Here is a 26,129-nt window from a genome sequence, read left to right on the forward strand (position 1 = left end):
TTTAAAAGACCAAATTCAGTGGATGCTGAGCACATGGATTTTCAAAAAAGCATTTTTAAGATCTTGCTTAGGAATGTTGTTGTGAAGTTAAATTGAGTTGATAGTAACAGAAAAATGACAGCATAAGTAGGAACTTGGCTGCAGGAATGAAGTAGAGAGAGAGCAGTTACAGTCTCTGCCACATATACCCACTGATTGAGATAAGCAGGATGGTATATCGGCCAAATGGTGCAAGTCATTTGCAATACCACAGCTAGTTACAAAGACTGGCTATATTGGGCATTTCTGGCAGTTGTCTGGGGGTCACCTTCTGTTAGCCCCCATCCATTGCCATTTGTCCTCCTGCGTTGTTTAAGGGGCAGAATCTTCTGGACTTAAATATCCCAGTAGCTAGAAATTTTTGGGTCCCAACCTCATTTGCAGTAGCAATGTGTCTTCGGGTTCAGGCTTCTGGAAAGCAGCCAATTTGGAAGCTGCATCCAGCGTGACCATCCAGTTAGAGAACGTGGGCAGCTTGAGGAGGCAGAGGTCAATTCAGCAAGGGTGGCTGCAGTGAGAGTGCTGCGAGGGGAATCCTGCAGGGGTGAGAGGGATGCAGCGGAGACGTGATCAGCCTAATGGATGCAGCTGCCACTGCATCACCCCAGCACTATTGGAGATAACAGTCTCCAACACCTCATGCAATGGCAAATCTCAGCCACTGAAAGGCATCAGCCTTGCCAGGTTTTACCGTTAAAGATTAGAAAGCCTTGAGCTCTCAACCACTTCGACCTCCCATTGTGCTGCCTCTTCTGAGTTGCTAAGGTGTTGAGACCGTGTGGCTAGTGCGACACTGGAGAAATTGCAATGTTGGTGGAAATTGCCCAACTATCCACCTCATTGGCTACTGCTGCTGCTGGGTAGGGCTGCTGACATTGGGCTCAGCCCAGCCCTGGGAAAAGTGGCTGGAGGCGGGAATATGCCAACAAACCAGAATTTTTCGTAATTTTGCTCCACGCCTGTTCTCTAAGGGCCTGATAGGATTCCCCCTGATGCCTCTGAATCACCCACTTAGTATGTTAGTTTCTGAAAAACATTTCACTAGGCAGCAACTTCAGTTCAGAAACTTTGAAACTACTCTGCCCTTGTCCGATTTATTTTTCTTATTTAAAGTGGTTCCACTAGCTGAGCGGAATTAAGATCGTACCGTTTGTGCTGTTTAAATACTATCTGGCGTGGAGATGCAATAGGACGAGATTTTGATCTTTCCCATTTGGGGCTTTTCCCTCTTAGAGGACGTTACCAGAGATTTTCGGTCCACTACTGCCAGCAGGCAAATCACGTTAACATGAAAGTGTCCTCTGTGTGGAAGGCACAACATCTACCTGTTCTTTCAATAAATCCAGCATTTTTTTGCCTTCACTATACCGTCTGGAAGTCAATCACACTTGATGTAAAGCTGAACTTGTCTATTATTTTGCAAGTAACATTTTACTAATTTGAATTCCATGCGCAGCATCTTCCCAGCTTTGCAGAGATGGGATTGAAGGTGGACCCGGAGCAAATTCCCAAAGTCATGCATCGGTCCTGAGCGCTGACATGTTCCCAACTCCAAAGGATCTAGTGGCAGGTTGCTATTTAAAGCACTTGGGTGTCTAATTGAGTGCAAGATGCCACCAGTATCTTCCATTGTTGGATGCCTCCCCTCTACCCCCCGCCTCACTCTGCTGAGGCCAAAGCCTGGCAGTTATCTGGAGGCAGCCAGGGAACCATCGATGCCTCTGAAATCTCCCCCCATCCTAGAGCAACATGAATTGGAGGGCTGCATCCACGGCCACAAGCAAACCTGCAGGGGCAGGGCGTGGGGGTTTGGGTTGGGGGGGGGGTGTGATGGTGGTTTGTGCTTTATGGAGGCAGGCGTCCAAATTTCATTAAGTCGCCAGTTAGGGGGGGAGTTTTGCAAATGTATGCCAGCAGGCAAATCACGTTAACATGAAAGTGTCCTCTGTGTGGAAGGCACAACATCTACCTGTTCTTTCAATAAATCCAGCATTTTTTTGCCTTCACTATACCGTCAGGAAGTCAATGCATTTGTAAATGGCATTTGGTCAGTGGTGGAGTGGTGCGTCGTCACATGTGGAGACTACCAGCTTAAGGGAGATGAGCCTCCCATGGCAGACTGAGCTACCATCAGAAATGGAGACTCCATTCAAATGGGAAGGCACCATGCTGATAAACAGACCCAACTGTAGCAGATCCTGGGCTCTCCCCCTCCTGTCTAATGGCTCAGACGGCCCTAATGTTTTGGGTTCCTCTTATATCCCCCATTTGTGGCTGCTGACTAGAAGTGGATCCCGTCACCTCCCTACATACTTCATTGCACCCACCTCTGATTGGGCTGCCAAGCTTTTTTTTTCAGCGTTGGATGGCCACTTAATGGCCCTCCAGACTTGCGAGCCTACTCACTACCCTTATTGGACATCAGACAGGGAGGTAGCCAATTTGGAGACCACCTCCAGGAAAATGGGTCCACCGGCCTGGGTCCCGGCAAGTGCAGGCTCAGGGCTTCCTTTTGAAACCAATGTTGAGGGCTTGAAGCCTGTAGGAAGACCCTGCCCATTAATTCTGTTTTTCGTTCTCCATAGATACAGCCTGACCTGCTGAGTATTTCCAGCATTTTCTGTTTCTATTTCAGATATCCAGCATCCGCAGTATTTTGCTTTGTATTCTGAGCTGGACTATGCTGGTTTCTCGGAATATTGAGCTCCAGGCTTGAGTATTATTTTCAGCATTTGAGTTCATAATTGCCACTTGTGATTCTGAGAATCATTTGTATTTTTTTCTTGATTGATTGCTGTGCACTAAGTGCAACCTGATATCTTAGATCAAATACTGCAGTTCAATTCACGAATCAATAAAGTGATTTCCATCCATTTCATCCTAAAGTGGTAAATAATTTAACACCAGTGTAATTTTCTGCAAATAATGACACTTGCTGCTTTAAAGAAATCTCCACATAGACAATTTTTGTTTGGAAGATTAAAAATGTATCCAAGAGTTAGGTTGAAGATTTTAACTTAATTGTCCATTGTTGTTCCCTCTTAGCTTTGATTTTCAAAAATGTAATTGGTGTTCCCACTAAAATTTGCAGTTTATCCAGTGACTTATTGCAAGAAGTTTAATCTTTCAATTTTACCTTGCTCTGTTTTTTAAAAAATTATGCTGTGCATAGCCACAAAATTTTATAGGTTCATTTTAAACTAAACACAAATTCAACTGTTGCTGTGGATTTCCAAATTTAGTAAGGGGCTATTTTGTACCAGGAAACCCTGTATGTAAACTAGCAAGCAAAATCCCCCTCGACACAAATTCTGCAGTAACTAAGGCCAGAATTTTGACGTCGGCGTGTGGGGGTGGGCCCGACATGCCAACACATAAAATGATGCGCGGTGATGTCGGGCGTGTGTCCTGACGTCACCACGCATCATTTAGATCTATCGTTTGGCGGGCGCACGCCGGCCAACCTGTCAAAGGTCTGTTAAGGCCATTAAAAAACCAATTAAATCACTTAAAAACGCTGCCTTCCCAACCTTAGGGTTGGCGGGCAGGCAAAAAACCCCTTCGCGTTTTTCAGGAAACCTCATCCATGGGCGGGATGAGGTTTCCTGAAAATTTTATTAAATAAATAAATAAATTTTGCACATTTCATAAACATGTCCCAGCTTATGTGACAGGGACATGTGTAAATAATTTTTATGTTTCTTTTATTTAAAAAATCTCAATATGTACTTAATCTCCCTGAGGCAGCTCCGTGCTTCAGGGAGATTTCTGCGCTCTTTCGCACACATGCGTGAAAAGCGCAGGCTCTGACTCTCCCTCTTCTCCCCCGCCTGCACAGGTAGCGAGTGCTACCGGCCGTGCATCACACTTAGTGGGCCTTAATTGGCCACCCACCTAAAATGACAGTGTAGAGTCGATTGTGGGCAGCGATCGACCCCGTGCCCGCTCCCAGCCAGCCTGCCCGACAGGCAGAAAATTCTGCCCTAAGACTATTAGAAGAATAAATTCATTAATATATGTAACTATAGAAACATTGAGAGAGAAGTCTCTTACCTTGTCATGCCATCCAGAGCATTATCATGGAAAATTAAAACTTGGTCATTATTACCTTCCAAAGTTGATCTTCTCAATTTATGTATCACCTTTTTACATCCTCAAAACTTCCTGAAACATTTCACGGTTAATAATGATTATACTTCAAAAGTAATTTGTTGTGTATGATGGCAGATAGAAATATTTAAGTGGCTGTGTTGAATAGGATATAAATAAACTCCTTGGAATTGCATCATGCTTGGTCAAATGCTTTAAAGATAATAGGTGCAAATAATTCTGAATGTTTACATAAATGGAATGGAAAGCAAGAACAAAGGGGGTGGGTGAATGAGACACTTGCCTTTCACTTCTGATATCTGGGTTGGGCTGAGAGGATGAAAGCCTTTCCTGTCTGTCTGCTAACTGTAAAGATTTTTATGCAAAGTGAGTTTGGACAGTCGCCAGCTGAAAGCTGCCTTAATAGGGACACTAATTGTTAAAAATGTTATGCGGTGCTGGGTACTCTTCTGAGGTTGGATCTGGAAAATTGTGTTGGAAAGGGGTGGAGGGGGCTGGAAGCTGTGTTAATGTTGTGCCATTGGCTACCGGTGGGTGGATCCCATGCAGCTGGTAGCAACACAGACTCATCAGATTTTTCTTTAAATGATCTGGAGCCAGGAAGACTCTCTTTTTCAACTCTATTTCCAGCTGCTGCTGGTCTGTTTTGTGCTCAGTGAACATGCTGTTCTGGTTTACCAGACCATACCCTTCCCCCACCCATTTATATCATGCATCTCATGTGTACACTGGTCAAATTGCTGTAGCCCATCTGTGCAAACACCGATGGGACACTCATGCAGCTGATTCACAATGGAGACCAGCAATATTCATATGTCTAACAACACTGGAACTGACACGAGAGTCATTGGACTGATGTTTCGGCTTCCCTCCTTGGACAGGAGCAGAGGTGAGGGGTCCTGAAAACTGCTCTCCTTGCAACTGAGACCAATTAAAACTGGTTTAAAAACTCATTAAGATCTTGCCAAGGATGTAACTTGGAATGTTTAAAGGGGCACATGGGTCACCCTCACCTTCAGAAACAAATCTGCTGAACGGAGGTGGGTAAAGAGTGGGCAGCCAGTTGTGGCTGCCCCAATGCAACACCCTTGCCCTATCAGGGTCAATGGGCTAAAGAGGGACTTGACATTTGGTAAGGGGTGTCCTTGGCTGGGAGCGTGGGCACTCAGCAGCCTGACAATGAATGGGGTTGACACCCCTGGCATCATAGGAACAGAAGAGCAGAGGGGAGAGATACCCAGGACAATTGGATGGCCATATGCCCAGAAGAAAGTCTGCAGTTGGCAGTGGAGGCATGAATGTCAGCTTTGGGATTAATGTGATGTGGGGGGTGAGGGGGTGGGGCAACTCCATCTGCAGGAAAAGTGGAACCTTGAATAGCAGGAGGGCATGGGAGAAGAATGTGGAGCAGGAAAGCAACTGAGCCCATACACATCTACAGTCGAATACTGAGCTACCTTGAGTTGACCAAGGCTGAGTCGTCACTCCTCATCGCCAAGGCCCTCACACTTTGCAGCATTGCTCACCATGCCCTGCCATCAAAATTACTGACCTTGAACTTCTTCAATTCGGGTGCTTTTCAAGGATCAACTACAGGATCTTGGTGGCATCTTGCAAACAGCTGCACGTCACACTTTGTTGGTCACTGATTTCCTCTTTGCCACAGCTGGGCAGAGCCTCTGTTTCGCTGCAGATGCAGCCTCACAGGGACAGCGGATAGTGTGTTTCACCACCAGCTCGGATGCAGGGCATGAAAGCAAAATACTGTGGATGCTGGAAATCTGAAATGGAATCAAAAAGTGTTGGAAATACTTAGCAGGTCAGGCAGCATCTGTGGAGGAAAGAGCAGAGTTAACATTTCAGGTTGACGATAGAATTCACAGAATGGATTAGTTCTGATGAAAGGTAATGAATGATTCCCCTCCAGAACAGAGCACAGGAGTGATGTGACATTCTAAAACATCACTTTTATCAACGCTTGGCCCCAGAACTTAGATGGCAACCACAGAACTTCTTCCATTGCAACTGGGTGAGCTGTTAGAACTTCTGTAAGAAGCTCTGACAATTGCTGATCAGAGGAGGCCACCCTTCTGTTCACCAAGCTGGCTATTGTCTCCATGCTCTGCATGCAGCCTGGAAAAAATTAGCTGTGTGCTCTCAACTATTGTGCATTGCCTAGCTGTTGGGCTGCATAGTGCACTTAGCCCTTTCTAGTTTATACCATCAGCTTTCTTTAGTATGGCTCCGCAAAAGTCTACAACGGTGTCACTAGGTGAATTTATCAATCTGGTGAGCTGGTACCTGTAGCATTCTTTCCCCCTAACCTAGCTCCTACACACTTGTTGTCTTGAATGCAGCACGTAAAGATCTCTCTTCTATTCTACCCTCTGAAGTACATGAGCTGCCAGTTGCTGAGCTGCTGAAGAACTGGAGTCCGATTGAGAAATGATGCATCTTCAGAAAATTTGATTTTTTGTTTCTAAAGTGACAGAAAAGTGAGATTTTCCAGCATCTGAAATGATAGAGATTGACAAGGCATTCCTTATAGTGTGAAGGGAAAACAGAGCAAAAAGTTGCTGGTGGAAGCTGCTGGAGTTTATGATGCACTGTTTGGAAGGAGAGCTAGAAATAAGAAAGGAAAACATGATAAGAGTATGAAGGAACTTTGCATTATGTCTGTCAGTATAGTCACTGGTCACAGCCCCTGCCCATGTTTGCTAATATGGATGTGGAGGTGTGCAGGCAGACATGGCCTCCGCTGGTGGCAGCCTCCAAATACAAGTTATGTGTGACCTGAAGGGAGTAAGTTAGTGATATCCTTGAGGTATTTAGAGAATGTGCAAACCCATTGTCAAATAGTTCATATGCAGTAAGGTATGAAGTGTGGGAAAGTGACAGTTGCAATAATGGTGTGTGTGTGTCTGTGTGTGTGTGTGTGTGTGTGTGTGTATATGAGAGAGAAGTGCAGTGTGGTATGGTGCAGTGTTTGTAGGAAGTAAAGGGAAGCAAGTGAAGGGTGTATTACCTGTGTTGTGGCTGGAATTGTGTGCATAGCCTAAGAAAGCAATTTTCTCACCTTGACAACTGAAGCCATTGAACTTCTTTTGGCTTTGCAGCTGTGCCCTCGGAGTTAAGTTCCTTGCATTAGCCTCATCTGCAACTCTTCCCCCTGGAGGTGGAAGTGTCTGGAGGGCTTTCTACCTTTGGGAACAGAACCTCCTGTCCCACGATTAGGGATCAATACAATTTCAGAGAGCCTAGAAATCCTCTCTGCATCTCTTCCAGTCATTCTCTTCAATCTGGAAAGTTTCCCTGTTATCTGCTGCCAGAGTGCATCCCTCTCCCTACCTCACAAACAAGTGTGCAGCCAACGAATAGTATGGGTAGTGTTGACTGCCTGCCTGACTTATTATAAGCTGCCAGCACCAATTTCACATAGTTCTTGGTGCCTGTTTTCAATCGTGGTTGAATTCCTAGGCCTGGGTGTCCAAATGGAAAGTGTTAATGTTCCCTGCCCCAGCACAGATGATCACAAAGTTGCAACAGAAGTATTGCTGTTTCCCTTTAGGCAAAGATGATGACCCCCTGAGGTGAGCAGGTACCTGTTTTTGAAATGAATGACTTTGTCCTGGCATTCTGTCATTGTGAAATGTAGAAAAGCTGATAATTTGTGGAGTGTAAATTCACATTAAACTCCAATGGAGACGTATATGTTTGTGATTCACTTTTGTGTCTAAATTAATCCTTATAACACCAAAAGATATGGCATTAATTTTAGCTTGTAGCATTACTAATGTGTCACTCTCTAGAAGAGCTATTATTAGTGAATGACTCTATTTCCTTTAATTATGGGGATAACTTTGAAACTCCAACGCTAGAGTCATGGAATTGTAACTACCATACCGTTGCTTATTATAGATTATTTTATTTTTGAACTGTTTGCTTTGTCAAGTAATTAATGACAGAACATATACAGGTGCTTTCATGGTCCCGGAATTGAGCTCAGAGTCATAGGTCAGGTATAGGGTTACAGTGCTGCGACTTTAATCTCCAACTCTCATCCCCTTCAACCAGGATCCATTGAATTTACCTTATTTATAAAACTGAAGCACTGTTTTGGACTATATTTATAAGTATCAATGAAAATTGACATTTCTACAGATATTAAAATGCAGTAAATAGATAGAACAGCTTGATTTAGGGATGGAAACAGATCTTTATCCAGATTTTTAAATTTCTAGGCCACATGCATTATGTAGGAGACTCATTTTGGGTAGTCTACATGAAATAGCCATAACCTTGGTCACCAGCTGTCTTCTCCTGTAAATCATTTTTAGTGAGTCTTTGTCCTTCACAATGTTGTTCATGTGTTAATAACTGGAAATTGTCTACAAAATGTTGTTTCTACACAAATGAATGGCAATGAGGTGTTTTCAAATTGGAAAAACATTTTGTCACAAAAATCTTCTGAGAAGAAAATGGAGAAATTTTACAAGTTCTACTAATATAAAGATATCATCAAGATATAAGGCAAAAAAAGCAAGTTGACCATGAATAAGTTACTTCTGTCCATCTGTAAGTCTGCACCCCAACTATGCTTATCAAGATGCCCCCCCCACCCGACCCCCGGCTCTCCTTTTACTCCTACCACCCCTACTGCGAGAGAAGGCAAGTGTCCTTTGTAAGTGATGCTTTGTAGCCGGTTACTTGCAGATGAACAAACAACTAAGAAATGTATATCATTAGACTTTTTCTCTCTCTCTCTCTCTCCCACTCTCTCTCTCTCTGGGAAACAGTATCTGAAATCCACTAAGTACATTGTTCGATAGTATGATTTTCACAGGTCAAGTTCCAAGGTCTTACACTGGGGTCTTTACATAGATTACATTTTCAGTGCAGACTGAGTGCTGTTTGTCATAGATGTTTTTAAAGAACTTGAATCTAGGGTTAGGCAAGATTTAATACTGCAATGTTTGTTTGCATTGGTTTAGCTATTACTGTAAAACCGTGAATGGAAGTGCTTTGGCTATTAAGAGAGAGAAGCTAGGTTTATCAAACAAATAGGCAAATGATGTGGTTCTTTTCCGTCAGTTCAGAGGATTATATGAAAGTAAACAAACTTACAGGGTGTGTGAAAGTACTTCACTTACATTTTCTAATCACTTTTTTTTAAAATATGGAAAACTTTCCACATTTTAAATGAAATCAGTAGCCAAAGTATACAGCTTTGAAGATACTTCCATTACCAAGATAGACTGGAGAGGTTGCGACTGTTCTCCTTGGAGAAAATAAGGCTGGGAGGAGATTTGATAGAGGTATTCAAAATCATGTGGGCCTGGACAGAGTAGATAGAGTGAAACAATTCCTCTTGGTGGATCAAGAACAAGAGGGCACAGATTTAAGATAACTGGCAAAAGAAGCAATGGCGACTTGAGGAAAAACTTCTTTGTGCAGCAAATGGTTAGCACCTGGAATGCACTGCCTGAGTGTGATGGAGGCAGGCTCAATCGAGGCATTCAAGAGGGAAAATTGGATTATTACCTCAAAAGGAAAAATGTGCGGGTAGGGGAGTGGCTCTAGGTGAATTGTTCCTTCAGAGAGCCAGCAAAGACAAGATGGGCTGAATGGGTGCATTCTGAACTGTAACCAATCTATAATTCAAAGAGAGAACTTTGTAAGCAACATAATACTGTAGTAGAAAACATGAATATGTAATTTCTAAAAATATTATTTTAATCCTCACCTGCTAACATTACTGTACTGGAAATTATTTACTCTGTGCTGCTTTGTCTGCTTTCCTGACGGACTGAGAAACTACTGTACATTGAAGCACTAATTGACTCTACATAATTATTAGTTGCAGAATTTAAAGACAATTTTTAGTGTTGCTAACCTGCTGAGATTATGCCTTTTTATAATGCACTGACAATCTATTTTTTTTTTAATTGCTGCAAGTTCTGTTATCACATTCTCTGTTTACTAGCATTGGCGTCACTGAAAAGCAACAGGTGCATTTTGGTTAATCCCTTTTTGTTTTATGTGCAGTGAATTCTGTCATTAACTACTAAGTACTAAAATAATTATTTGTACGGATTCATGACTTGGCAAAATCTAAGATATCTAAACAGTAAAACAAACAATCTACTTGACACTTAATGATGTTATCAAAAAAGATTGATGGGAAGCTGATAGTGCAATAATGGACAGAGGTCTGATTAGAGAACTGGCCAATAATGGCAGTCCCAATTTTTTTATATTCATTCATAGGATGTGGCATCGCTGGCTCAGCCAGCATTTATTGCCCATCCCTAATTGCCCTTAAGAAGGTGGTGGTGAGTTCGCTTCTTGAACTGCTGCAGTCCATGTGTTGTAGGAACACCCACAGTGCTGTTAGGAAGGGAATCTGTATTGTTTGGGTTTGTGCTGTGTTTTCGGGGTTGAGGACTGCAGCTTCCTGGTGTGCCCTGGGCCGCAGTATGGAGTGGCGTGGGGAGACAGGCATGCGGTTTCCAGTTTTCATCTGACGGTCATGAGAGCAGCAGAAGCACAAGGCTGACAGGTGCAAAAGGTGGCGTGGAAAACAACAACCACGGGACCGTGTGTGGTGCGAAATGTTAGCCCACGTTAGAGTTGGGAGCAGAGAGAGAGGTGGATCAGCTCCGTACAGCGAAGTGCTTCCATTGGCTGAGAAGGCTGGTGTCAGATATCCCAAGCCTGGTTGTAAAGAAGACACTGAGACTAGGATGCTTTGGTAGAGACTGTGTTTATTGCTCATCACAGTGCTTACTTCCCTACTTTAACACCAGGCATTCAGTGCTAGATGACTCTTCTTTACACACATTTGAGTATAATTAACTAATCAATACTCAACACTTGTTTACCATATTGCCTTTAAACTACTGGGTATTTAACATCCATCAAATAGAATCTATTAGATACTAACAGCTGGGTCTCAGAAGTCAAATTTTTTGTTAGTTCTGTGCTGCTAAGAGTTTGGGGCTCAGGGAAGCCCAGGAGAAATATTTACTTGGTGCAATTGGAGAGACTGGAGCTCAGAGACCTGGGGGCAGTGCCAAAGGAAAGCCCAGGAGCAGTAGTGGTCTTCTCAGAGCAGCTAGGAAGCTTGGATCATCCCGGTGATTTGACGCTGGGATAGTAGTCTTGTGAATCCAGTGGGATGCAGTCTTGGTTAATTGAACAACTGGGAGGCGAGCAGTTGTTGGCGCAGTCTGAGTTGTGGCAGTTGCTGAGGAAAATCAGAACCTATATCCTCGAAAGGGAGGAGCTGAATTCCCTCAAGCGAAAGGCTGAGTTTTAAAGGATTTTGTCATTTAGTGATTGCTGATGTTTGGGTGCGTCACTGAGAAATTCATGGCATCTGTCTTGCCTGCTGTTTAAGGTGCATTTGCAGTGCGTTTGAGCCCAGTTTGCTTGATAACTCATGTTTTCCTCATGTTAATTCTGCATGTTAGAGTATAAGATAAACAGTGTTGACTGTTGCTGACTTTTGTATAGTAATTTTTTTTTTGTTTAAAAACCATGGAATCTAATGGCTTTATTCTCTTATTGGGGAATTCAACTTTTGTCTACTTTACAATGAAAGTTACTGTAATAAAATTTGGGGGTGGGGGTGGTGCTCTGGTCTGGGATCATAACACATTTTTTAAAAGAAGTAAGATCTACTATTCCAGGATTAATAGGCCAGGGCTTGACATAGCATATTGCCTAAAATAATTATTAGAATTAGAGAAAATGTTGGTTATTATTCATGTGATTTAATAAAAAATGCAAGAGTTGAAGGTCTATGCTAAATTCCCCTAAAATCATCAGTGGTGTTAGATGACATCCTAAGTGACTCCCCATGCACCCATTCTGTGCATTTCTGAAATCACATCTGTGTCGCTTTTAACAGATACACTTGGCACTGTATTAACTATGATAGAATGGAATATGTAGTCCATGTTGTCTTTTTTCATTTATGGAATTTCCAGGTAAACACATTAGCTTAAAATAATGGCACGTACGTAGACTGTCACATTTATTCAGATTGTAAACAGTACTGCTTTAAAAAAAATCTTGTTCCTGTTGAAACCATTAGTCGCTCGTTGCCAATAACCTTTTGAAACCAACTGTCAACTTTCCTTCCAAGTTTCATATGCCCTTACTTTTGTTACCAGCCTCCTGAGTACTGCTCCAAGTCTTTTCTTTGATTCTCCTGCTCTAATTGTCAGCCTTGGTTGTGTGGTAAGATTCTCACTTTTGGGTCAGAAGGTCATGGGTTGGAATCCCACTCCAGGGATTTATGCACATAATCTAGGTTTTCAGTATTGGACTGAGGAAGGACACATATACTGAGGCTATCACTCAGGGTGCCCTCCAACACATCACTTTTGAAATACATTGAATAAGAGGGGAGATGGTGGGCAACATTGCCTGATTTGGCGAATTCTGTATTATTCTATTATTCTAGTTCTGCATTGGGTACAATGTGTTGCACTTTAGGGGTTGGTTTATTGGAAACCTTGAATGGAGCATGGATGGATACTTTATCCATGAGCATCAGAATCTTAAAGGTCAAATTTAAACCTGCCACCCAGGGAACAGTGCAGTGGGATGGGTTGCATCACATTCCTGACTGCCAACCATCTTAAAATTACTTAACTCAAAACCGGCATGGAAGGATCACCCACCGCAGGGTCCTACTTTATATAGAGTAGCCACAAGCTGATGTCATTGTTGCACAATGCCATTTAACTAAAGATCTTGGGAAGCCCACATTTGGCCAAATCCAATTGCAAGACCTGATTGGAAGACAGCAGCAGGGGCAGAATCAGTGTAAAAATGTAACTTTATTGAGGGAATGCTTGTGGGCCAGGGGGAACAGGCTGACATTTGCACAGGGATTTCCCTCCTGAAACAGTCAGAATTAAAATTGACCATGTGTTCTCCTGAATGGATTTGTACAATATTATAACCAAACAGGAAACCTTTCTTTTACATTCTTTAATACCTACATTGTCTGAGTTCACCCATTTTTGTTATTTTGTCTAATAGTAACATGCAAGGAGTAGAGTACATGAATATCAATTCAATCTTGCACTGACTTTCTGAAGTGGTAATTTTCTAAAATCTATTGCACTTTTACTTTAGATTTCAGATAGACAATTCTCAATAATGGAAGGAGAGCACAAATGAATTGTTACCTATCTTTCATAATGTAGGTTTTCCAGTTGAGGAATAGAATGGGCAGAAGAAAGCATTGCAATCTTCACACTTGGTGTGGTTGGAGGCTGGTCACATTCAAACTTTTATACTGCCTGATTAAGAATGTGTGTCATGTATGGTGATTTGCATGTGCATGTATGTGTGTGTGTGTGTGTGTGTGTGTGTCATGTTGTCCTTGAAGGTGAACTTTGTTTAACCTTACAACTAGACATTAAGTAGCTGAGCGGCAGGCAAGGGAACTAAGGTTAGCTAGGAAGTGTTGCTTGCAGAGATGCAGCTTAGGAAGGCTTTACTGCTGTGAACAGAAGGACAGAGGTCTCGCAGAAGTGCTTCTTTACCAATGTAACTACATTATGCATGTCCACATCCTCACCTCTACTATTATCTGCAAAGTACTTCTTACTTATTTGCAAGTATTGCTTTAACAATGAGGAGTTTACTTATGAGCCTTCCCTTGCAGCAGAAAGTTGTATTTAACTGCTGAAAACAGACTTTGGTCGTGTGTGACCATTCTCCTATCCAACCTCCTAATCAGTTGTTTTGAAGAGGTGCTTTTCTGGCTATTGAGGTTAGGTAACTACCTTGGGGCAATTTGTTTAACAATAGTTGAGGGCGATGCATAAAACAGGTGAGTAGCAGGAGTAGGAGAGCAGTGGTGGTGACAGAGGAAAAACCTACTGTTCAACGGAGCAACCTGAATTGCCCCTCAGATGAGGAACCAGAGCTTGGGCAATAAATGCTGGCCTAGCCATTGAAGTCCATATCCCATGAACGAATAATTTAAAAAAAATACAGATCTCACTGGGCTGGTTTTAAAATGGAAGACACTTTCAAAGCTGATGAGCTGGTAGTTAGGTGAGCTTCCTCTTGTAGAATCTGTTCTGAACAATTGTAATCTACCTTCTGTTGATGACCATCAATCTGGATTGCCTGACAGGCACTAAACAGAATGCCATATCTACATTGGAATGATAGATATAATAATGCATTATTGTCCACACTTGAGTGTGTGGCTGCTCCTGGGAGATCAACAGTGGAGAACCCCCAGGTATAACCCTTAGCCTCTTTTGTATTGTACTGGAACCTTGCATATGCCTTTTTTCAAATCTTTTCGCCAGTATATTTGCAAGTCTTTATGTCATCTGAGTTTTCCAACTTTAGTGAGTGGCCTGCTTAAACATGTGTTCCCCCATTACTGTTGTGGATGTTTGGAGATGGAATATTAGTCTCCATTTGAATGGGTTTTCTGTTCTTTTCATTCATTCATGGGACGTAGGCATCACTGGCTAGGCCAGCATTTATTACCCATCCCGAGCTGCCTTTGTTCAGAGGGCTTTTAAGATTCAACCAGAGTCAACCACATTACTGTGGGTCTAGAGTCACATGTAGGCCAGACAGGTAAGGACAGTAGATTCTTTCCCTGGGTTTTTACAACAATCGGCAATGGTTTCATGGTCATCATTAGACTTTTTAATTCCAGATTTTTTATTGAATTCAAATTTCACCATCTGCGGGGATTTGAACCTGGGTCTCTGGAATACTAGTCCAGTGACGATACCACTATGCCATTGCCTCCCCACTTCTAGATTGTAGATTGGTGCTATTTTACCCATTTTTAAGTTGTGTAGCGAGTAAATATCTGACTTTTTCTTCTGGTTCCTCCATTATATAAATTTCATGACTTCTGCCTTTTTGTTCGGAATTTTGCCTCAACCTTTCTTTACAATATCGCATAATGTGCCCATTGTGATGGCAGTAGAAACACTTATTTTAAATTGTCGTTCATTTGTAGGCTGTCCATTTCTGCTATTATTAATGTGGTTTTTATCCATTAAACCATTGCTTTTTGCTGGTCTGTTAATGGCGGCTGTTTCCTGCCTTTCCACGGAGCCCTGCGCCGTTTCTAGCCGGTTCCTCCTCCTGACATGACGAATGGTGCCATTTTGTGCTCCCTTGATTTCTTCGGAATCCCTGACTGCGCTTTCCATTGCGAGTGCCAACCCCGCCTTGCTGAAGTCTAAATTTGTTTCTAACAGCAACCTTTTTTTGAATGGCATCTTTGTTAATCCCACACACTAATCAGTTTCTTAAGTCATTAATCAACATCCCGAACTCATTGTGCTCTATTAGTTGTTTTAAGGCTGTTACGTAGCAAGCGACTGTCTCTCCAGGGGCACAACACCTTGAACTGAATTTAAAACACTGCATTGTTACTGAGGGTTTCGGCTGAAAGTGGCTTTTCACAAGATTCATCAACCCATCAAAGCTCTTGGAATCTGGGGTGTTTGGTGCCATTAGATAGGAATTAGGCCGTTTGTTTTACTGCCACATGTCGATAAGAGGATCACTCACCTCTTCTCCCTGATATATTGTTGGCCAAAATGAAAAATGCAAAGCATTCAATATAATGTGACCAGTCATCGGTGGTCTGATCAAACTGTTTGATGCGGCCAAATTGCGGCATACTGGAGGAAGATAACTTCAATGACTATGGTGATGGCTGTGCAAGGCACGGCTGATTCAGTACAGTTGAGTTTTCATGACTTTCCTTGGTGTCGTTGACTGGTCATGTTTTGCCTCGTCACCAGCTGTTATGTCCTACTGCGGGATTGTTTTGCTTGTGAACTGGTTGCACGTTTATCTGCCAGCAGGTGAATCAATTACAATATACTGCAGATGCAGAGACCAATAGGAAATGAAGCACATGCTGTTTATTTACATAGACAACAGAGTGCTAATACGATGTGTGCTTCCCCAACCAGACCCTACTCTAGACTAACATTAACATGGTAGCCCGCGCTACACTGTTATTGGGTCTTACAGTCACGTGGTCAACCTGCTCACATTCTCTTAAAGGTATATTACACCTCAGCTTTTCACAGATGGATTAAATCCCTTCTAGACCTGTAAACGCCATGGGCAACCTTTTTCCCCCGCGCTGTCGGGGGGTTGTGTAGGCGCGGGCACAGGCGGGAGGGTTCCCAATTGGTGCCCCCAATTGAGGGCATGCTTTTACATGAGCGGGCCAATTAAGGCCCACCCCACGTGATGTCTGCCAGGAAGCGCTATGCACTCCCTGTGCGAGAGCAGGGGGGGGCGGATTCCCTCAGCCGGGAATATGCTATTTTGCGCATGATCGCGAAAGGGCACACAGATCTCCCCACGGCAAAGTGCTGCCTCAGGGAGATCAGCTCAGATTTTAAACTTTAAATAAAGCTGAGAAAAAAATTTCGCTGCCATGTCCCCTCGTGTGATACTGTCACAAGAATTGGGACATGTCCATAACTTTTATTTTGAAATATTCTGAGATTTTAAAATCCCTCATGAAACCTCATCCCGCCCATGGATCAGGTTTCATGCTCTTTCAGAAGCCCGCCAGGGCTCTCGGCCTGCCTGCCTACCTTAAGGTTGGACGGGCAGGTCCATTAATTACTTCAATTACTTTTTTAATGGCCTTAATAGGCCATTGACAGGTCTGCGGGCGTGTAGCCAAGTTGGCTGCGTGCCCGTTAACCTGAAAATTTGAATGACACAGGGTAACGTCTGGACGCCTGCCTGATGTCACCCCGTGTCATTTTACATGTCGGTGAGCAGGCCCCACCCCCGCTCACTGACCAGAAGATACAGCCCTATGAAGTGGACATTGGTGAATAGGAAACAAATACCTTTTGTCTCACTATAAAAGCATATGATCTAGCCTTTTCCTTATTGTAGTTCTCCAAAGCACTGGAGTATCGGGAGAGTTCCAGTCTGGAATTTAACTATCTCACGAAACCTGCAAGAGAGCTTCAGTGCAAGAACAAACTAAAATCACTGTGCAGGAAATATTCCTGCAAAGTATCAGGCAGAAAATCCAAAACAGACTCTTCAATGATACGTCCACCTGAGGAACATTGCTGTGCCGCTCACTTTGCCACTTAAATGGTTCTTGATCAATTTTTTAAAATGAATCAACCTCAGTTTTACAGTTATTAACTAACAATATTAGAGGAATTGGGAATTGGGTGGTAGACCAGCCAAAATTTCATTGATTGATGGAACAGGTTCAAAGGGGCGAGATGCCTAATTATGTTCCTGTGTTCCAAAATCTTGTCAGTGAAAACATTGGTGATCATTTATTGGACAGAATTGTGGTGATAATTTTACTTTAAGTTTATTTTACTTAATTTTACAGTTCAGAGCTGCCAAAAAGCAGAAGTCATTTTCATGGGAAATACTGATGTTCCAGGAGAGTTTCTTTGATTCTTTAAAAATCTGACATGCAAATTTGTGTATGACTCTTGAAAATATACAGAGAAATATAACATGCAAGAAAGATATACTGGATATTCTAGTTTTATAATATTGTAGACACACGATTTAAAATCTCCAGTTACTAAACTGTTAGCAAAATAAATAATAAATCTCTTATTTGAAAGACATATTCAAATAACCAGTAATAACATTTTAAATACCTTTTTAATTACACACATGAAAGCAAATTACCTTCCACCAACTAATTGTAGCTATCCTTGTAAGGAATGTCAAAACTAAAATAATTTGGAGTTACTCACGATATATGAAGATTGTGCATTTAACTCAATGTAGAAAGTATGCAACTGTACCTCACTGTTATGGGTTTCTTAGTAAATACTTAGAACTTGTGTTCTTGCTTTTGGTCCCTTGAGACTTCTATACTGACAAGGAATTTTAAAATGAAAATCAACTGTACCTCGGGCGCCTCTCCCAGACCTGATTTTTTTTTCCCATCTCTCCCTCCCCTATCATCCTTCTAGTTAATGTTTCTGCTGCCGTTTCTTCAGCAGGAGAGGAATTCTTCAGGGAAATGATTGTGAAAATCTGTGTTTACATATGTCCAAAAGGGTATGGGTCAAACATCCACAAATATTTGTAACTCCACCATCGTGCAGAAGGCAGAGCAAAGCCTACTGGAGTGCAAAGTTCATCTTGACCATAGGAACATAGGAACTGGGATAAGACTATTCAACCCTTGAACCTGCTCTGACATTCAGTAAGGTCATGGTTGATCTTCTATCTCAAATTCACTGTCCTCCACTGCCCCATATCCCTTAATTCCCCGACTATCTAAAAATCAGTTGATCTCTCTTGAATATGCTCGAAGACTGAGCATCCACAGCTTGTAGGATAGAGACTTCCAAAGATTCACAACCCTTTGAATGAAGAAATTTCTCCTCATCATAGTCCTAAGTGACCCATCCCTTTATTCTGGCACTGGTTCTAGAAGGTCAAACATCCTGCACAAGCTTATTAAGAATTTTATTTATTTCAATAAGCTCGCCTCTCATTTTTCTAAATTCTAAGCAGATCGAATCATATAATAATAGAATGGTTACAACACAGAAGGAAGCCATTTGGCCTGCCTTATCCCTATAGCCCTGCAAATCTGTTGTCTTAAGATAATGATCCAGTTCTTTTTTGAATCAACCACACACTCGAGCAGTGCAATCCAAATTCTAAACATCCTCTGCATAAAAAAAACCGTTTCCTCATGTCACCATTGCTTTTGTTTTAATATAGGCCTAGTCTGCTTGGCCTCTTCAACTATGACAATGCACTCCTCCTCGGAATCAGTCTAGTCAGATTGCACTCCCTCTAAGGCAATTTAATCCATCCTTAGATAATATTTTGTGTATACTCTTGAAATCTTCCCTGTTTTACCAACCTAAACTTGACAAAGGCTGAAGCTTTTCACTTTTATATGCCCAGCCCATTCAGATTTGGCCTTCTTAAGAAATCTCTCAGTCATAATGTCCATAACTAAAGTGTTTCCTTAGTTGTCAGCAGCATCTTTTATAAATCTCTCAAAATTGATAAAGTCTATTCTTTTATTCCACGTTTTGAAGCCATTCACATGATGGTTGATGACGATAGCACCTTCCAAATCCACAACCTCTCCCACCTAGAAGGACAAGGGCAGCAGATACATGGGAACTACACCACTTATAATCCCCTCCAAGCCACGCACCATTTTCACTTGGGAAATATATCACCGTTCCTTCACTGTCGCTGGGTCAAAATCCTGGAACTCCCTCCCTAGCAGCACTGTGGGTGTATCTACACCACATGGATTGCAGCGGTTCAAGGTGGCAGCTCATCACCACTTTTTCAAGGGCAATTAGGGATGGGCAATAAATGCTGGCCTAGCCAGCGATGCCCACATCCCATGAAAGAAAAAAAAGTGAACATTGAACATTATTGGCCTGAAATACCATAGCACCCACCTGTTGCGAGGGTCGCTGAGGGCCTGTGCATTTGGAATGTACTAGGCTCATTGAAGGTCTTGAAACCCCAATTATGCAACTACAATGTTTGAACTCTGCTCCTGTCAATTCACATCATCTAACCATTTTTAGTAACAACTTCAATGAAGCATAAAACCAGGCACGGTGTAAGTGTGGAGTTTACCCTCAACCTGCTCCATTCATGCTGGATGGGTTACGTTAAAATTGGAGCTTCAGATTAAAATGGCAGAATCCAGAGCCCACCTTCAATATCTTGCTGTTGAAGAAGATCAATTCAAATTATTGTTGAGATGTGTTATGTTGAACTAGACCTGTCTATTCATTGTATCTAATGTGATTTTAAAGTTTGCTTGCTCAGACAGGTCAGAATTACTTGAGAAAACTGTTGCTTGTGACATTCAATCCTAAAGTTTTGTTCCAGAGAGAGAAAATTCAGCATTGTGTAGCATTTGTTTGTGTTAGATTTCTTTTTACCCTGGTTTTATGACTAGGCAGAGTAAAAGCAAAATGTATGAGTACACAATACAGAACTACTCAAAGTTTTAAGATGCTTGAAATAGATTCTCTGGAAACATTGCTATTTTGGAACCCTGTGTATGCTGTCACTGCACAGAATGTTTACTACCCCTGTAGCCATGAGAAATAGGATCTATTGGTTTCTTGTAAGGTCAACTATAACTGTTTACACAGTTTGACATCACATTTTAGATAGTTACTGATTATGTCCTTTTATAGTGTTTGTTTCATATCATCAGTTTCCTTTCCTTTTCGTGGAATTGCTGGGAATTACTGGAAGGATTAGCAAGCTGATGATCAGCCTGTTGAAATGTGTTATGAATGCTCCTGGAATGGAAGTTGAAGCTGGAGCCTCTGGCTCAGGTCTGGAGCACTGCCTACTGAATCAAAATACGTCCCTTTTTATACTGTTGAGTGGGTGGTACTAATGTACAGCTCTGAAAGACAAGTCGTCTAAATGAGGACACTTACATTCGTATTTAAATTACTAGAGCCTTGATTATTTTGTTTGAATAAATCTTAATTCATAAATTTAGTTTTGGTAATGAGATGCTATTTTTGGGATTCCTCTGCTTGATTGTTTTACTTGTTTAAAGCCAATATTCTTTGATGTCTGATGTATGCTCTAAAGCATTTAGATTATTTCCTCTGCTTTGTCTACTATGAGTCTGCATATGACTAGCTATCTGCTCCCCCCCACCCCCCACACCCAAAAAAGTAACTCCTATTTCATAGGAATATTATAAAATAAACACTTACTGTTTCTATAAAAGCAGAATACTACGGATGCTGAAATAAAAACAAAGTGCTGGAAATACAGCAGTTCTGAAGAAGCCATATTCAACGTCAACCATTTTTCTCTCTACCCTGTTTCTGTTTCTAGCTTAATTACATTATTCATTAATTTTTCTGCATTACTCTTTGTTTTATTAATGGATTTTTTTATGCACAACTGTATTGATGTTTTCATTTTTTTTTAGTTTTCCCATGTTTATCTTTCAGACACCAGTCATTGAAAATCGTGTCCCTCTGCATCCTGTTAAAACCATTACCCAGGTAATGGGAATTTACAACTGAACTGCTTTACGAGGAAGATTATATAGAAATTATGTAGACTTATAATTTTTCTCATGGTCTTTTTTTAAATGTCTGAGTATAACATACTCCTAAAGTAAAATAGAATCCCAACAATCACTAAGAGCAGTCAAATGTTTAACGTGTTAAAATAGGATCTCACTGTGGCGCATAAGGAACCAACTGTAGAGCAATCCTCCTGTCACCAAAGTTTCTAACTTCAAAAAGTGCAATTATTAAGTTACCGCATGGTTTTTACATTTTAATTTTCTGAATTTAATTTCAGATATTTTATTTATCTAAAAATAATCCAATCTCGATGTTTTAGAAACAGTGGGTGGAATTTTGTGGCCCCCTTGCAGCAAGGGCAGGGCCGTAAATGTGGTGAGCCGTTCAAAAGCCCACCGACTTCGGCGGGAAAGGAAAATCTCGCCCACTGGAAGCACCGTAAGATTTGAGTCAGCATATTTAACATCTGCTTTAAGATGACATGTTAAGATGCAACTTAAAAACTGAATTCTTATGGCTTACAAAAGCACAGGAGTTAAAGACACTGAACATGAACTTCTTGCTGTTAGTCACATCAGTTATATTTGTCCTTGACAGCAAGGCAGCGTTCTAGTAAGTGTGGCATCAAGGAGTCCTAGCAAAATTGAAGTCGATGGGAATTGGAGAGAAAGCTCTCCACTGAGTGGAGTCCTGCCTAGCACAAATGAAGATGGGTGTGGTTGTTGGAGTAAAATCTCTTAGCCCCAAGACAACGTAGCAGGAATTCCTCAGGGCAGTGACCTAGGCCCAAACACCTCCAGCTGCTACATCAATTACTTTCCCCTTGAGGGATGTTCAGTGATGATTACAGTGTTCGGTCCCATTCGTAACTCCTCAGATAATAAAGCAACCCATGCCCCTGTGCAGCAAGAATTGGATAACATTCAGGCTTGGGCTGCTGGGTGGCAAGTAACTTTCATTGCATGCATGCCAAGCATTGACCATCTCCAATAAGCAATAACCTGACCATCTCCCCTTGCCATTCAACGGCATTATCATCACTGAATCCCCCATCATCAACATCCTGGGGTTTACCATTGACCAGAAACTTCACTGGACAAGCCATACACAGTCAGTGGCTACAAGAGCAGGTCCAGAGACTATGAATTCAGCAATGAGTAACTCACCACCTGACTCCCCAAAGCCTGTCCATCTCTGCACAAGTCAGGCATGTAATGGATACTCTCCACATTCCTGGGTGAGTGCTGCTGCAACAACACTCAAACCTCAATCCCATCCAGGACAAAGCAGCCTGCTTGATTGGCACCCCATTGCAGCACTAGCGCACAGTGACAGAAGTGTGTACTATCTAGAGGATGTATTGCAGCAATTTTTCAAGGCTCCTTCAACAACGACTTCCAAACCCGTGACCTCTAGCACCTAGAAGCACAAGAGCAATAGGTGCCTGGGAACGCCACCACCGGCAAGTTTCTCTTCAAGTCACACAACATCTTGGCTTGGAAATATATCACCATTCCTCCACTGTCATGTGTCAAAACCCTAGAACTCCCTCCCGAACAGCACTCTGGGTTCACCTACACCACATGGACTGCAGCGGTTTAAGAAGGCAGCTCATTATCACCTTGGGAAATTAGGATGGGCAATAAATATTGGCCTTGACAGCAATGTTCACATCCTGTGAACGAGTAAAAAAAAAAATTGATTTTTAAAATCTACAAGCTATTAAATGTGCAATATTCGAACATATATTAGAAGTGACACTTTCCTTGAGACTTTTATATTTTGTTCCGTGCCAGGTTCCATCTGAAATAATCCCTAGAGCTGGAAAGATTCTACGCAATGCAATACTGTCTCAAGCACCTCACATGATAAGAGATCGGAAATACCATTTGAAAACCTATAAGTGAGTATCGTGCTGCTGATTTTTGAAATAAATCTTCATTCATTTTTGAAGCCTTTCTGCTTAAAGCTTAAAGCAATAGCAATAGAAATAGTTGATTTAAATTAATGTCAAAATGTGTGTCAGAGTAGGGGTGTACTGGAGCAACAACAGTTAGAACAGTCAGAATAGAAGGATACAAGTCCTGATCTCATTTTTTCTCCTTCCCACCCCATGCTCTTCTTTGTTCCCTCCAGTCACATTGCCGCAGGGAGCACCTGATCTCTGGCTGGAGCTCCCTAGGAGGTGAGAAAATCTAATGGGAACCTTGTTTGTGACCTGCTGTTTGAAAAGTGGCATTGCTGAAATTTGGAAGTGGCAACCTGCCAACCTGTTGCCTTGGCTGTGAAAGGTGGATGGGCAGCCAAATTGGTTGGAAGAAGTAGGGAATGGAAGAACATCACACATTAAAGGAAAAACAAATTGCACATTATCCTTTTGAGAACTCAGTTTTCATACTTTTAATACAATACTAGTTGATCTCCTGTGGCAGTAAAGTTATATGACCAAATATGCACATTTGGGGGCTATTCAGCCTATTAGGTATCCTCATGTAGAGGTGTACAAAATATTGGGCTTTGACTCTCTGGCTGAAAGGGAGAAGGGAGATGGTGGGGACTGCTAACTGGGCTTGATGTTAAACAGTGCGTCCAAAGCCATAATCTTGAACTTCATAATTTAATAAAACATGCAAATTATCTAAATTAATAGCTCAGATCTTCCAGTCAGTGGCAATGCTACAGCATGCAGTCATCACTGACTGCAGTTAAGTGTGCCCTTATCTTTTTTCATGGTTGCAGCCAGGACTTCCTGTCCCAGAGCGAAGAAACTGGTGAGGAGAATAAGTGGTGAGGTCACACTCACACCCTCCTAATGTCACCAGTTCAAGTAACTTGTCTTAAGGCCAGCATGCTTGCAGGGTTATGGCGTGTTTTTTTTTTAAAGATCCTAAGAATTTTTAAAAATTATATATGGTGTACCTGTTGATATCCCGGTGGATGTGAAATTGAGGCTTTGATGAAGCCTGGCATTTCTATGAACTGTTGTAATGAATGAGCTGAGTAAGGAAGTTGGGGAGGGTGGGGGGGGGCCCTGATTGGGAAAGCTGCAGTGTCTGAGGATGTGGCAGAGCATAGAGAGAACTGAGTACATGGCCTGTGTCTGAAATTGGAATAGGGAGGAAGTGTAATAGAGCTTGAGCCATAAAGCAGTAGGAATGAACTGTAGTGGGTCCTTGCAGCCAAAGCTGAATTACAGAAAAGGTTGAGCAGGACTTAATGGTAAGCTTTCATAGCAACTGGTGGAGTACTCTGAATTAGGAGCACCGTAGGGTGTAATTCTAGAGTAAGATTTCAATTTCAGGAGGATAAACAGCCTAAGTTATCATCAGGAATGATAGATCAGTTGAATTCCTGAGCACTGATCCTCCTGCTTCTCCATTTTTTTCCCTTGGCAAATTAGTTGATCAGCTAGTGAGGGAATCCTGTCCACGGTTTAAAATTTGGCTGCTAATCTGCAACAGCATTCTGCTGTACTCCCATCTTAGGGAGCAAAGATGATACAAAGACAAATATGGAAGATGAAGGACATGTGGTGGGATAAGACCCCGAGAAATCCAACAATATGCTGACCACCATCACATGCAAAGCTTGCTTTTCTTTTGAAGGGCCATCTATATACCAAAGTCAAATGGACAAAATCTCCTTCATTCACAGAGTGGGGTTTCTCTTAAGGATGACAATGCCATCCTTGAACACTGGAAAGAACATTTTCAACTACGCCTCAACTGAGACTATGGTGGCAGCTGACTACTCTCCAGGCTATCCCCCAGCACCCTGTGATAGAATCCATGGGTGAACCACCATTGATGGGAAAACTGCAATAAGCAGCCAAACGGTTAAAAGACAACAAAGCATTGGCCACGATTGTATCCCAACTGAAGTCTTCAAAGCTGATGGGCTTTTGCGCGCATCAAGCCTCCGTGGACCCATCCTGTGAATTTGGGAAGAAAAAGAACTCTCCCCAACTTCAGGAATATGGTAATTGTAACTGTCTTCAAGTAGGTAGATAAGTTATGCTGTGGAAAGTGTCAAGGTATTTCCCTCTTGTCCATAGCAGGGAAAATCCTGACACCCACTCTCCTGAATCGCCTACTTCCTGTCGCTGAGGGAATCCTCCCAGAGATGCAGTGTGGCTTTAGACCTTCCAGAGGAACCTCCTGTGTGGCCTTTGTTGCTGGACAAATATAAGAAAAGTTTCAAGAACAGCAGGAATTCTTCATTGCATTCATTGATCTGACCAAAGTATTGGACTCAGTAAATTACGAGGCTCTGTGAATTGTCCAAGACACTTCATCACAATCCTACAATTACTTCATGATGACATGACTGCAACTATCTCACGTGAGAGATCTGAAGCAGACACCTTCAAAATCCGAACCCGGGTTAAACAGTGCTGTATGATAGCCCCCATACCATTTACAATATACCTGACAGTGGCTATTCACCTCATCAAAGATAACTGCCCTCTGACATCAGTATTAAATACTGCCTCGATAGAAAACTCTTTAACCCCAGTCGTCTCCGTGCCAAAACTAAACTAGCCACCATAGACGTACACAATCTATAGTTTGCAGATGACTATAATGTTGTTGCCTCCTCTGCACCAGACTCGCAAGCCACACTCAATCTCTTCAATTCTGCATACAAGAAACTCTGCCTATCCTTGAATGTTGCTAAAACAAAGTTTGTACATCACCCTACACCAGTCAAACAAATATTCCACCTCCCATATATATTGTTTTCTTTATTCTTCCATGAGATGTGGGCATTACTGGCAAGGGCAGCATTTTTGCCCATCCCTAATTGCAGAGGGCTGTGCGTCTGGAATAACATGTAGGCCAGACACGTAAGAACAACAGATTTCCTTCCCTAATGGACAATAGTGAACCAGAT

At 42.1% G+C, this 26,129-nt stretch overlaps 1 protein-coding gene across 2 annotated transcripts in view; it reads left to right on the forward strand.

The window, feature by feature from the left end:
- Positions 1-26,129, forward strand: part of rapgef4a (Rap guanine nucleotide exchange factor 4a) — a 336,945-nt gene that overhangs the window by 184,764 nt on the left and 126,052 nt on the right. For both annotated transcript variants that reach the window (XM_041201514.1, XM_041201515.1), the window contains 2 exons: positions 21,156-21,209; positions 23,033-23,139. In XM_041201514.1, the coding sequence (XP_041057448.1) occupies positions 21,156-21,209; positions 23,033-23,139 (161 nt within the window). The remainder of the gene's footprint in view (positions 1-21,155; positions 21,210-23,032; positions 23,140-26,129) is intronic.

This window comes from Carcharodon carcharias, chromosome 12 (assembly GCF_017639515.1).
Source record: "Carcharodon carcharias isolate sCarCar2 chromosome 12, sCarCar2.pri, whole genome shotgun sequence".
In the NCBI taxonomy this organism is placed as follows: domain Eukaryota; kingdom Metazoa; phylum Chordata; class Chondrichthyes; order Lamniformes; family Lamnidae; genus Carcharodon; species Carcharodon carcharias.